Raw genomic sequence first — 15,204 nt, forward strand, 5'->3', positions numbered from 1 at the left:
CTGTGTAGTGGTTTTAAGCAAGTTGCTGTGCCTCCAAGCCTCAGTTCTTGTGTATAAAATGGGCATAATATTTTCTAATTCAGGTGGTCTGAAGATTAAATGAGACTATGTGTAAAACACCCAGAACAATGCTTTACAATTAATAAAGGACAAATATTTGCTCTTATATTAGTAATATATTAAATCAGTTGGGCTTTAAGTAAATGAAATATTATTTCAGGTAATTCCATATGCCTATTTAATCCATTGATTTGGAAAATAACTATTCTCTCAAAGAATCCTGTGAAGATTTAATAATGCTAGTAATGTAACCAATTAATTCACATCTCTCCCTCACTGGCTTCCTATGGTTTGATCTTTGCACTATAGTCAGTGCTGTTTAAAAATAGATATGTTAATGTTACAGACAGTACCTAATGGGTGAGGCTTCTCTGGTGGCTGGCTCAATTGTAAAGATACCACCTGACAATGCAGATGATATGGGTTCACTCTCTGGGTTGAGAAGATCCCCTGGAGAAGGAAATGGCAATCCACTAAGTATTCCTGCCTGGGAAACCCCATGGACAGAGGAGCTTGGTTGGTACAGTCCATGGGGTTGCAAAAAAGTTGGACACAACTTAGGAACTGAAAACAACCAACAACTATTAAAATATTGTAGGACACAGAATTTTCTTTGAAGTTATATTCCATTCCTGTGGAACAGTTCCTCTGTGGACTATTCATTTAAATTATAAAGTTACAAAGCTTCATATTTGTAATCACAAATTCATGTGGAATAGAATAAATACTTATTGAATTTCTTCCAAGACTGTGCTTAATAAATATTTGAGACAATTTTGCCTGCTAGAAGTTTTTACCTTCCTTGATTCTCAAGTTATATTTTCCAGAGAGTTGCTAAATTATGAAATTTAAATTTGGAATGTAAGTATCATAATTAAACTTTTTTTTTTTGTCTATGTGGAGGGTTTTAGGAATGGAATATACCATGGGTTAAAACTTCAGGCAAAACTGTTAACCCAAGGGAGTATCTGGACAGTAGTGGAAGGAATGACATGCATTTACCTCTTTATGAGGGTTTCTCAACAAAGGCACCATAATATTTTCAGAGGGATAATTCTTTTTTTTTCAGGGCACTGTTCTGGTGCTTTTAGGCTATTTAGCAACATCCCTGGCTCTTACCCACCTGATGCTAATTCTACCCTCCAATTGTAACAGCCAGAACGGTCTCCAGATGTTGTCAAGTATGCAATGAAGGGACAAAAGTACTGTGAGATCTATATATATTGGAAATGTCACTTGTTAGAATTCTAGAATCATTTTTTCACAAGGTGATTTCGCCATAGAAATGCTGAGTCAGAGCCTCTATTTGGGGCTTTCTACTCAATGCCATCCCTCTTTTTCAAGAAGCCGTTTCAGAAGTTTTATGTACCTGACTCTAGATTGTTGTTGACTTTCTTTTACTTTCTTAGTTTTCAGGCATATTTTCATCTAAATTTTGAATGACAAGGGTAAGTCTGTGTGGCAACTCTGTACACAGAGCCTAAAACCCTCAAAATAGGAGTGGACATGAAACCACAGCTATCTCATTGAAAAATCACTGAAAGATAAAAATATCTTAGAATCCTAAGAATCTTAAATATCTTAAGATTTTAAAATATCTTAGAATCCTGTTTCTTAGAAACAGGATTTCTGAGTAGAAAATGTAGTTTGTAGACAACTGGGGTGATCCTAAAAGACTTGGTTTGCATTTTTCTGTGCAGTTACGAATTATTTCACATGCTCATATTTCAGGACCTCCAGGACATATTGGCTATCCTGGCCCCCAGGCTGGCTATGCAGTGCCACCACCTGGCTATGCAAGTCCTGGCCCAGTCGGCTTTCCTGTCCAACACCAGCCAGTGACTGGTCACCCAGGAGCACCCACACAGGTGCCATGGATGCCAGCACCACTACCTCCATTAAACTGCCCACCAGGACTGGAATATTTAACTCAGGTAATTCAATACCTAAAACACTCATTAAAAACAAAACAGTGCTCCCAGTTTACTTAATGAGATTAACAATTAACTAATTCACAAAAGCGTGAAACAGTAAACAACTTTACTAACAAATTACTCAAATTCTTCTAGGTCAGGTTTACTTTTACAGCAAAATGCAAATGTCTTAGGAAATTGTGTGTTCTATGATCTTGAATATAATCTGCAGTAACAACCAATAGCAAACCTTTAGTAAGCACTATTTTCCATGCTTTATTCTTAAGTATAATACATGTTTTAACTCATTTAATTCTTTATGAAAAATTCTGTGATATGTAAGCATTATAATTATCACCATTTTACAGAAGAAGAAACTTAGGTACAGAGAAGTTACATAATTTGCTCAACATCAAAATGCACAGGAGTAGGAACAGATTTTTACTTCCGGGACCTTGCCTCTGAAAACTGTGCCCTTTAATCCCAACACTGAATAATTTCCCAGGAGTTGGAAAGAAACATCAAACTCGATTTAGTGTTCGTTTTCTACAAGTGGTACTAAGAAAGGAGTTAATAATCTGTGTATAATATGACCTACCTTTTATAATAATTAGAAAAATATGTTTTTATGTTGCTTTTGTTCTTTGGAGGACCCAATTTTATTAATGCTACCAATAAGGAAAAAACATTCCTGGGTTTTAATGTACAGCATAATGGCTTACCTCAGCAATATGAGGTTTAGTATTTGTTTGCCATTAGAAATCTGGTAAGTTAGTTTTCAGCAAATGAGCTCTCTCTCTTGCACTCTGCACTAATTTAATTTCCCATAATGCACTTGAGCAGCATATAATATAAGAATTTGGTAGTTCCTAAATTGTCTAAGAAATACCCTAAGTATATATTTTTTCAAAGAAAAATTAAGCCCTTACAATATATTTGGGGAAGTCATCACCGACTACAAATGATATTAAGCACACTTAAAAAGAAAAATGTTTTTATTTGTAGAAAAAAGCTCTTCAAATGGATGACAAGGTCTTAATATTTCTTAGGCCCTTTCTGGAAGGAACATTTTTTTCTAATTTTATAGGGATTCCAGTGTAAGTCAATTTTGCTTGACTTGAATTTGCCCACATTAAAAATAAACACGTTTCAGTAGTTGTTAAAAATATACTAACTTTAGTTTTATATCTAGAAGTGATATAAAGTTATTAACTATTGATAATATTGATAAATGTTGATAACTGATTATATACATTCTTTTAAAACATACAAACACTGATGTTAATTTGTTTGGCTTAATAACATGGTTACAGCTTTTTTTTTTTAATATAATAGATAGATCAGCTATTGATTCATCAGCAAATTGAACTTCTGGAAGGTATGTATTCATTGTATTTATCATATTTCTAGGAAGAGGACATTTATGCAGACAAAAGCGTATCATCAAACACAGATATAACACCTTCAATGATGTTGAAATTAAACTTGGTTTTAAAAATGTCTCTTTGATAGTGATAATCCTGATAAGGATTATCAGCAGCTCATTTTTTGAAATTAATAGTCAAGTGGTAAAATACCATTAAGCTGGACATCTGTCCTCATGATACAGACCATGACTTGGGAGGAAACCAATCAAAACTTACTTATGTTCAATCTTCTCTCTAGAAATCACTTCAGTGATTCTATCACTAACCCACCCTAACCTCTATCTCTTCAACTTTTCTTTCTGCAGTTTGTGATGAGCTTGAGATTGTCAAAGAGTCACAAGCAGTAGTTCAGTTACCTTACTACATTTCCAAAGTAAATGAACACTGAATTTGGATGGATGGGGATGTTTTGGAAAACCTCATTATTGTCCATGGTTTTTCTTGGGAGTTCAGATGAACCCTATAAAACCTTGGTTCCACAGGCTATGAATTATCACCTTGGGCACAGGGCCAGTGCACTGAAGGGTGCTGACCAGTCAGCCAAAACACCTGACTTCTAGAATATCACTGCTGTTCCTATGAATGGGGCCTGACTCCTACAGTTGTTTCGTTTGGTTCAGGGCTCCTCAGGTGCAAAGTAAACTTAAGAAAGCCAGTAGATGTTTTAGGACTGCTGCCAGGGAAAGAGAACCTGGGTAAATTCATGAACCAACATATTTTCCTTATAGACAATTCAGCGAAAACTCTAATGGATTTTAGAATATATCTATTAAATCGTTCTTCACATCTCTGCAAAGTTCTTTACCACTGATAGGAATAATAAAGTGAATTGTACTACTATAGTAATATGGTTAATATTTGGTTAGAATATATAATTGTTTATTCCACTTAAATTACTTGTGATGTTCACTGTTAGAAATTTAATGTTCTCTTTTTTTGGGCGGGGGGTTCCTGCTGCCCAGCTTGTGGGATCTCAGTTCCCTGACCAGGGATTGAACCCAGGCCCTCGGCAGTTAGAGCGTGAGATCCTAACAACTAGAGCACCAGGGAATTCTCTGTGGGGAGTTTTATTTATTTTATTTTTTTACTGTCTGGTCATGTCTCTCAGCATGGGCGATCTAAGTTACCCAACCAGAGATCGAACCCACACCCCCTGAATTGGAAGCGTAGTCTTAACCACTGGACCACCAGGGAGTCTCATCACATTCTCATTTTTATTAGTTTGTTTATACCATGTTTTCTCTGGAAAGGAGTATGATAATTTGAATTTTCATTTTTTTTAATGATTCATTTTAGGGTTTATTTTTGATATTATAAAAACCAAAAAATCAGACACTGTGCATTATATAGCACTCCATTTATAGTTTTCAGATTTATAAGTTTTATATATATTTGAAAAAAATATGTATGTATTAGTCATGAAATACAAAGTAAATTTCAAATTTAATAATTATAAATTCTTCAGTTTCTTAAAAAGTATATCTAATTTTCTTATTTTTGTCTTAAATTGCAAGTTTATATTTTACCATTATAAATAGTATAGAGAAAAGATTGCTCAGTTTATTTTTTAGCACCTGAGACGTGTCCCAGTTCAAAACTTAAGAGATAATAAAGACAAAACCATAGAATTCTTTTATTTGTTTTCATTTTTTTTACGTAACTAGAAAGAAACAGATTATGTAAGCTCACTTATCTCACTTTACAGATAAACAAGCTGAAGAATTTTGAGATTAATTTACTTAAGAAGCACTTAGGTAATAGATCCCATTTAGTGATTACTTTAACTTTTTTATGTAAAAAATTTGACAGGTGGATATTGAGGTAAAGGGTGGCTCTTTTAAAGGCAGAGTCAGGGTCTGCCTAAGTCATAGCAAAGACACCTAAGGGAGGTCATGGTGACGAAACTTGTGAAGAACATCTGTATCTAAATCCATCCACACCAATATTAGAGGCTGATTTTTGTCTCTATATGTTTTAACTGTTCCATATTTTGATGATTTCTAATATCCCATGACTCACGTTAATGAAGGCTGTGGACAAGTGTGTGCATGTGTGCTCAGCTGTGTGCCACTCTGTGTGACCCCAGGGACGGGAGCCTGCCAGGTTCCTCTGTCCATGGGACTTTCCCAGCAAGAATACGGCAGTAGGGTGCCATTTCCTGCTCCAGGTGATCTTCCTGACCCAGGGATTGAACCCCCATCTCTTGCCTCTCCTGCATTAGTAGGCACTTTACCTCTGTGCCACCTGAGAAGCCCTTGTATCTCATATAGAAATTCCAAATTTCTCTGTACTCTAATACCCTCTCCTCCATCCCCTTCATTTTTTTCTATATTTAGATCATTTCTAAACATCTTTCCTTTTCTTCCTCCTGTGTTAAATGAAGTACCGTCTAAAAATGGTATAGCTAGACACTATAGCATCTTAGGATAGACTGATTATTCTTTTAATGCTGTAGACATAATGAGTCCCTCTTTTTATGTTTTTAGTCCTGATAGGTTTTGAAACTAATAACAAATATGAAATTAAGAACAGCCTTGGACAGAGGATTTACTTTGCAGCAGAGGATACTGATTGCTGTACTCGAAATTGCTGTGGGCCTTCTAGGCCTTTTACCATGAGGATTCTTGATAATATGGGCCGAGAAGTCATAACTCTGGAAAGACCACTACGGTGTACCAGCTGCTGTTTTCCCTGCTGCCTGCAAGAGGTGGGTGAGCGATTAACATGGTAATTTTTACAAATACTTTGCAAAGTAGTTCTGTAGAAATTTTCACCTTATCAGTGAATTTATAGAATAAAATGAGATTTAAAGGTGAAGTAGTTCACCAGCTATTAGTTTATGCTTGAAAGTAAATTGTAGGAAGGCAGGCAGGTGGAAAGGAGTGATCAGTTTGGCCCACATTTCTGAGTATTATGCCCTCTGGGGTGAGATCAGAGATCTCAGAGACCAGACTTCTTGATCTTCAGGGAGAGCTGAGAACGTAGGGTACCTGGGTCAAGGCTCTTACCTGAAATGACCATGAGAGGCTGGCCAAAGCCAGATGAGGGCCCCATAGGGAATATCCTCCAATGCCATCCCAGTAGCAAGTGGACAGAAGAGTGAGGAAAAGAACACATATGTTCATCTCATAATTTTAGCCAACCTATAGGGATCTAAGGAGGGCTTCCCAGGTGACACTAGCAGTAAAGAACCCTCCTACCAATGCAGGTAGATGTAAGTGACATGGGTTCAATCCCTGGATTGGAAAGATACCCTGAAGGAGGGCACAGCAACCCACTCTAGTATTCTTGTCTGGAGAATCCCATGGAAAGAGGAACCTGGTGGGCTACAGTCCACAGAGTCACAAAGAGTCTGACACAACTGAAGCGACTTAGCACAGGTGGCTTAGTGGTAAAGAATCTGCCTACCAGTGGAAGAGACCCAAGAGATGCAGGTTCAGTCCCTAGGTTGGGAAGATGCCCTGGAGTAGGAAATGGCAACCCACTCCAGTATTCTTGCCTAAAAAATCCCATGGACAGAGGAACCTGGTGGACTACAGTCTAGGGACACGCAGAGTCAGACGTGACTGAGCACGAATGCACACACAGGGAGCTACCCTAGTAGAGGCTCCCTCTGAGAAATTTCAATTCCTGTTTTTCAGTTCTCCATTTGAAAGAGTAGTATATTTGAGTTCCTGTAATTCCTATTACAGAATAGTGCAAGTTGTGAGCACCTTCAGGCCCATAAAGATCAGGTGTCTTTTCCATAGCACTTGACAGCCCTATGACAGAGAACATGGATCTTGGGGGGGACACCAGGGCACAGTGTTTAGGAAGTTGACCTTTGCTTGTATCTCCACTGCCCTGAGACCAGTGCTGCTTGGGTTGCTCAGTCGTCCTCATGGGTAGCTGTGAGAGCAGGACAGACAGAACTACAAGCACATGGAAATTTGATGTCTAATACTGTACTGATTTTGAAAGGATAACTGAAGTTGTTCACACTGAATTATTTTGTTTTCCATGTCAATTAGTTTAGATATAATAATATTCAAGATTAGCTGAAGTAAAACAGAGTTTGATAGAATATGATTTACAATTTATAAAGCATGTTAGCATATAATTGGCCTTAATAAACAGATCTAGGAAGTCCTTAGTTACAGATGAACATGCCGAGATGCTCTCAAGGTTGCGGAGTTGAGGTTCAGCTTCAAGATTCCAGGCCCCATCTTCTTTCCATGCTGGCACTACTGACCTTATTTGAAGATTGCTCCAGTGATCTGGACTCTGTCCATACATCTGCTGCTGCTGCTGCTGCTAAGTTGCTTCAGTCGTATCCGACTCTGTGCAACCCCATAGACGGCAGCCCACCAGGCTCTCCGTCCCTGGGATTCTCCAGGCAAGAACACTGGAGTGGGTTGCCATTTCCTTCTCCAATGCCTGAAAGTGAAAAGTGAAAGTGAAGTCGCTCAGTCGTGTCCGACTCCTAGCGACCCCATGGACTGCAGCCTACCAGGCCCCTCCGTCCATGGGATTTTCCAGGCAAGAGTACTGGAGTGGGTTGTCATTGCCTTCTCTGGTCCATACATCTAAACCCCTATTTTTAAAGGAGTTTAAAAAATAGCTTTTAATAATTTAGACATTTTTCATAAGTATGGAAATTGAAAAATATATGAGACTGACAGAGCAGTACTTCAGAGTAGATACTGGGCATGCAGCCTCCCTGAGTTGGTGTCTCATCTCTTCCACTTTGCAGCTGGGGAATCTGATACAAGTTAATTTACCACTCTGTTCCTCCCCTTACTTACTGTATAAATAGGGATAATAGTAACAACCTGGTAAGGACATAGAGTGAGTTAACTGGTGCTTAGAACAGTGTCTGACAAACGATTTATATATTCTTTTGCTTTTGTAGATAGAAATCCAGGCTCCTCCTGGTGTCCCAGTAGGTTACGTTACTCAGACCTGGCACCCTTGCCTGCCAAAGTTTACAATTCAAAATGAGAGGCGAGAGGATGTACTAAGAATTTCTGGTCCATGTGTCATCTGCAGCTGTTGTGCAGATATTGATTTTGAGGTAAGACATGTGATAATGTTTATAGGTTTTGCTTTCCTAGTTAATAAAATAAGCTGGGAGGATGTTACAAATATATTAAATGAATATTTATGTCCTGATGTTCCAAGAGGGACTCAGTATGCTCATATATTTATCTTTGGTCAGAGAGATGGTTATTGCTCTGATTAAGTGTTAGTGCTGATTATACTAAGTGGAAAAAGAGAAGCAGAGATTTATACTAAGTGGAAAAAGAGAAGCAGAGATTTGTAGTCAAATAAATATAAACAAAGCATCTAACATTTAAACATGGTGGTTTCTGTGTAGAGGCACTGTATATTATCCCTTTTGAGTAAAACATTAAGCTTGTCATTAACGTCTGGTTTCCAAAGCATATGGTCTTTGCTTAGTCTGAAACACAGGCTATCAGTGCTCTAGGCCCTCTTCAGAATCTCTGGCATCTTTGAGTTCCTACAAAAAGCCCAGTTACACAAAGAGAATTTTAACAACAATAATATATGAGGTACAACCCTACCATGCTTCTCTATGATCTGTCCTTTATCCTTGTATTAAAGTAACTAGAAATCATGATTTATCTGTGTATTCACTACCTCAAAGAACTTCATTTCAGCAATTTTCAACAAATGGGGCCCAGACTTACAGCCCAAATTAATTGGATGCAAATGCTTAAAAGTCAAGCAACTATAAATCTTAATCTTGATAACATAATTCTCTTGTATAAGCATAAAATCTGTTAAACTGGACAATTTCCACAGAAGGGACAAATTCTAAAACTGAGCGGGGCTGGCCCCCTTATGATGAACCTATAGATTTCTTTTTAGAATAGTTTATCAGTTATTTGTATTAAATTTATGTTAATCAATGTAATAGTAATATAATACAAGCTTATTATTTCTAGAAATTGAAATCATTTTATTATTTAGGTTTTTGTTTTTAAGATTTTTTTGTTTTAGAATTTAGTTAAAAATCATCTAGTCCTATTGACTTTCCAGTTGTACATCCGTATATACTTTTCTGTTCCTTTCCATTAAAAATTTACATATTCTTACATAAATTTCTGGTGAATTTTTAAATTTCTTTATGTAGGAATAAAAAAGGAAATCTTAATATCTTATAAGTCTAGTAGTAGGATTGTGGTGGCTGATAAATTATTTTTTGTATATTTAAAATTTTTTTCAAAAATTAAAAATAATCAAATTAAAAATAAAACGTAAGGTATAGATGTTTACATGACAGCTATTAACAGATGAAACATGTAAGTGTGCAATAGGGAATTTGTATTAGTCTGTTTTGCCATCGTAGCATAACAAACAGCCCCTAAAACTCATTGGCTTAAGAAAACAGGAATTTATTCTCATGCTTATGGATCTCAAGGTCAGCTGTGTCTGGAGGATATAGGCTTAGACAGATGGCCCTGATTTAGGCTGTAAGTTGGCCTCAGGTCTGCCCCAGGTATGTTCACTCTGGAGTTGCATCAACAGCAGCTGCCTGGATCATGGTTTTTTAATGGCTGATCACTGGAGAGCAGGACCAAGGCCAAGATCTCTGCTGGTGTCACATCCACTAACCCTCCATTGGTTAAACAAGGAACATGGCCAAGTCTTAATTTCAGCGTGCAGGGAAGTATACTGGATTCCAGACGGAGGACACTGAAATGACTATTTGATGAACAGTAATCCAGGCTATCACAGCATTCACAGTAGAAGTTTATTTCAGGTTTTTAAAGAACTTAACTATGTACATCCAAATAAAATGAGTCAACTGTTTTTAATCTCCCCACATTTACGTAGCTGGTTTCAACCTAAGATAGGGCTTCAAATGTTGTTACCGGCATGTGTGGTACCTTGTGTACATTTGAAAAGCACACTTCTCTTCCTGTTGTGATACAACCCTGCCTATAAATACCCTGGCGAGTGTGGGCTACATTCAGCCCCCAAATGCCCACTTTGTGAGGTTCATTCCACTGGCTACAAGCTGTTCTGTTCTTTATCATGGGCCTGAGCTTTACTCAGATAGAAACATAAAATTAGAAAAACTTTACTTTGGAGTCCTTTTGTTTCATACATCCTTCTTCTTTTATTGTTCAGTCCCATTCTGTTGTCCAGTCTTAGCCCAAGCCTTGACCTGGGGCATCCCATCAAGTTACTTATTGGTTACTTTACTTCACTCAAAACTACCAGTCCTCTTTTCCAGCCTCTTGGCATTTTATGTTTTCCTGAGTCCTTCCATCACCTTTAAACACTCGACCTATGTCAACTTTCTGTGCTAATCTTAAAGCTGAAGTCAGATTAGAGTTTCATTTACTACCCGCTCCCCCCACCAGATGGCTTCTAGAAATTTCATTCAAATAATCATTTCATAGTTGTATCTTTTCTTGCTTGAATTTTATTTTGGATAGATTCAACTAATTTATTACTGTGTATCTTAATGGAGAATAGAAAATGTTAACTCTTTCAGCTAAACTAGTTTCATATTGGTTCTCTGTAGCAAATAAAGTTTTTAAAATGAATCTGTAAGTAAACATAGGAATCTACCTGCTTCTACTGAGTGATATAATGTTCACAGTTATGAATGGCATATAATTTTAATATTGGTTTCATTTTACTTCTACTTGGAAAGTAGCTTTATTAGTTTGCTAGAAGTTTTTGTCCTTTTTCTTTTTTCAATTTAGGTTAAATCTCTTGATGATAAGTATGTGGTTGGCAAGATTTCCAAACACTGGACTGGCCTTATTAAAGAGTTATTTACAGATGTTGATAACTTTGGCATCCAGTTCCCGTTAGACCTTGATGTGAAAATGAAAGCTGTGATGCTCGGCGCATGTTTCCTCATTGTAAGTTTACTCCTGCTAATCTAGGGTACAGATGGTTTCTCTAGTTTTATTCTGAAATAATTTTTAAATTTTATATATTTAAATGACCTTAAATTTGTAGGTTTTATTGAAAGTGGTCCTGTTTAATCTTAGCTCTGAAATTCCATTTTCTTCTGCTACTCTTGGTTCACAGGTGACTAGCTTCTCTCTGGAGGGTCTGTGTAGTTTCACACTGTAACAAAAGGATGTTATATGTTAAGGAGAAGTTCTGGTTTTAGTGGTTAAAAAAAAAAAAGCCAACACCACCACCAATAACCAAAGAAAACCTCAAATTGATACTTTGGAGAAGAGTTTGAATCTTCTAGTGTGTTTAAATGAAATAAGTCTCAGTGAAACAAGGAAATTTCTTCCTTATTCATAATTAAACCATCTAATACAGAAATACCAACTGCAATAAGAATGTACATTTGATCAAGGAGCTATCAATTGAGAGGAAATATATGGAATACAGCATTGATTCTGAACTTGTCTTCACATTAAATTAGCTAGGAAGTTTTTAGTAGTAAGCCATACCCCAGTTTAACTAAATCAGAAGCACACCATTAAAAGTTTGTGTAGCTCCCCAGATGATTCCTTATGTGGCCAATGTCAAGGTCTCTGGGGACAGAGTAGTGGTTTTTCCACCTTAGCTGCACAGTAGAAACACCTGGGTAGCTTTTGCACTCCCTATGTGAAGACTACCCAGATCCAGTAAACTAAATCTGGAGATGGAACCAAGCCATCAAGTGTTCAAGCTGTCATAGATTGCAATGCAAGTGAGGTTTGGAGCCACTAGATTAATATCTTAAACACTGACATGCAGAAGCAATCAGAAAAAAAAAAAAAAAAAAACACTAAAAAGTGAGAGAACATATAGAAAAGGATTCAGTTACTTCAACAAATAAATATCAGGAAGATAAAAATGAAAAGAGAAATATCAGTTTAATACAGTTTGTAGACTCTGTTTGGATACTGATTTAAACAAACCAGTATAAAAAGACATTTACAAGACCCTCATGCATTTGTGAACACTGGCTATTTGATGATATTAATGAATTATTAAGGTTTTTAAAATGATGTTGTTATTATGGTTATACAAAAACAAAACAGTCCACATTTTTTAAGGGTATATACTGAAGTATTTCAGTATGAAATAATATGGTTATTTATCACAGATTTGCTTTTAAATAAGGGAGATGAAGCCAGGGGGACATAAGGGGTGGATTAATTGGTGAACTAAGCTGGGTGAGTAGTCACTGGGACTTTATTTATGCTATTCTATCTAATTTGGGACAATATTTTCTATATAAAATTTTAAATATAACTACAATTCTGTTTAAAAACTGTGCTTTCAACAAATGTTTATTTCACATGAGGAGAAAACTGTAATCTTAATCTTGGGGAACTGTTTAACCAATGATTTACACACCATAACCAAAGATATGATGTGTACAGGGCAGAGAGAGTAGTCTGAGATGTCTGGTTAGATGAGATATGGGATTGGAGGGTGGTGGTGGGGTTATGAAGTGAAAGTCCCTCAGTCATGTCCAACTCTTTGTGACCCCATGGACTATACAGTCCCTGGAATTCTCCAGCCCAGAATACTGGAGTGGGGTTATTAAGAAGTGAATATAGGGTAGATTGGGCAACTTCTTATAGACCTTGGGAAGATACTAAAAATTGTTTCGTTAACTGGTTAGTTTTAAGCTATGTATAAATAGAAATAATTATAAATCCAAATTTTAGAATGATAAATCCTGATGATGAACTGTATTAGTGCAACTGCAAGTGAATGGTTATAAAGATTCAGTTATTCCTTTATAAAGGGATAAAGGAAAATGACAGATGTGAGAGAGCTAAAATCCATACAATTTAGAAGTCATAGGGATGAAGATTTGGTTAGAAACTGATGGAGTAAGACAAACTGAGGAACAGAGAGACAAGCTTGGAAGAGAAGTCATAAAATTGGGCCCCAAAATTCTAAGATGTTATTCTAAGTCTAAGATGGCTGTCATTCTCCTGAAACAATCTAAAGATTGTACATGGAACTCCATGTACAGTCACAACACAAGTTATATTACTAGAGAAGGAGTTCAAAAAGCTGAGGAAGAAATATTGAAAGAGGAACGTTCTAGGAAACATGAAAAAAAGTGAAACTTACAGAAATTACCTGATAATTACTTAAGTTCATGCAGGTATCAATAAGTTAACAGAATTGTAGGATTTAATTGCCATTAAACTGGAAAGTTGAAGCTATCAATTTTTCCTGGATCTACCTATTACAGTTGATTTTTCTTGTTTAGCAAGTATGTTATTGTGTTTCATCAGATCCCTTAGCATTTATGCATCTGAGAGCTGATCTCTGCTTGGTGCTGAAAACTCATTTCTATATTTTGTTTTTCTCTAGGACTTCATGTTCTTTGAAATGACTAGAGGTGAACAGAGAGCAGGAGTGTGGTAGTACATTCATGAAAGTCTCAGAAAATCTGAAGTCCGTATATTGATTGGGACTATGTAAAAGAAAAATTGGGTGGATTTTTTCTTTATGTAAATGACTTATTACAGCATGTGTAAATTATACTAGGATACCTGAAGCTTCAGGATTATGATTTTACTTTTCAAATTAAAGAGTCTATTTTCTATATCACTTACTTATAAATGTTTTTATACATTTTCTTTTTCATTGTGCATTTTGGAGAAAGGATATAGAAATTTTTACATTTAAACATAACTTCCTATGATGAATTGCTTTAAACTAGAGTTTCTGCTTTGTTTTCAATATGTACAGCAAAATTAATTAAAGTCTTTTTAAAGTAATACTAATATAAACATACATTATTTTATTAAATCTAGTTATTTCCTATGTAATAACTGTTATTTTGCAAAAATGATATATTCAAAAAAGTTCAAAATGAACATAATTTTCAGTGTTTATTTTTACAATTATGCTCAAATAATACTCAATATTCATATTATCAAGTGTATTTTTTTGTTCAGAAAATCACACTATGTTTAACTTCTATAATCTGCAGCTATTAACATTTTTATATTGACAAGACTATAAATTACCAAATTTTGATGATTTTTCATGAATAAAAGAATGATTGTGTACCAAAGAAGGACACACTTAGAGATTCACTCACTCTAAAACTGGGATACTATAATATTTTGAAGTAATTATTTATATATGGAATAATTAGCTTCTGTTCTATATTCTTTCATTCATGGAATATAGTAGTTTTCAGATCACTCAAGTGTTAATTAAATAGAACATATATATTCTGTCTGACTATAAATGTTTATAATGGTCTATTAGATTATTTTTGCCAACAATTAAATAACCAAAATAAAACATTGCTGATATAGTTCTTTGAATGTTTGATTTTTGTTTTTAAACAAACTGTTAACAGTCAATTCACATGATATTCTGAACTTTACACATTTACCTCACGCTCCCTTTCAAATCTTTAAAGAGCTAAAGCATATGATAATCTTTGGTAAAATACATATATACCTGTGCTGGAAACTGAGTTTTCTTCCTGTCAGAAAGTTAGTGCAATTTTTATACACTGTTTTGTAGGGAAAACTGAATCTCGTGAGAGATGTCCAACCCACCATTTACCTCATGGAAAGGAAAAGTGTGTTTAGGAAATAAAGAGCTTAGGGGAGATTCTCTTTTATCCACAGCAGAACTCCAGCACCACTAGCTCCTAAGGATGGCAGAGGAGCTGGAGGAGTAGTCATGGCTAGACCACCTTTCACTAGCCTAAATAACTCACCAGTTGTCACATCCAGTGATGAGGTATAACCAGGCACTAACATTCAGTTTGTAGTTGGTACAGACAGCATGCCAGATACAGTGAGGTATTTGCACAGCTGGATTCTAGTGGCATTAGTTATGCC

The 15,204-nt window shown here is 36.0% G+C and overlaps 1 protein-coding gene across 5 annotated transcripts in view; it reads left to right on the forward strand.

Moving 5' to 3' along the window:
* The window catches only part of LOC102280979 (phospholipid scramblase 2), a 28,012-nt gene extending 13,346 nt beyond the window's left edge, over positions 1-14,666 (forward strand). For all 5 annotated transcript variants that reach the window (XM_070374877.1, XM_005899343.3, XM_070374882.1 and 2 more), the window contains 6 exons: positions 1,792-1,994; positions 3,309-3,351; positions 5,887-6,107; positions 8,292-8,453; positions 11,122-11,283; positions 13,709-14,666. In XM_070374877.1, coding sequence (XP_070230978.1) covers positions 1,792-1,994; positions 3,309-3,351; positions 5,887-6,107; positions 8,292-8,453; positions 11,122-11,283; positions 13,709-13,762 — 845 coding nt within the window. In that variant the 3' untranslated portion in view covers positions 13,763-14,666. The remainder of the gene's footprint in view (positions 1-1,791; positions 1,995-3,308; positions 3,352-5,886; positions 6,108-8,291; positions 8,454-11,121; positions 11,284-13,708) is intronic.
* Positions 14,667-15,204: the final 538 nt, after the last annotated feature.

This window comes from Bos mutus, chromosome 1 (assembly GCF_027580195.1).
Source record: "Bos mutus isolate GX-2022 chromosome 1, NWIPB_WYAK_1.1, whole genome shotgun sequence".
In the NCBI taxonomy this organism is placed as follows: domain Eukaryota; kingdom Metazoa; phylum Chordata; class Mammalia; order Artiodactyla; family Bovidae; genus Bos; species Bos mutus.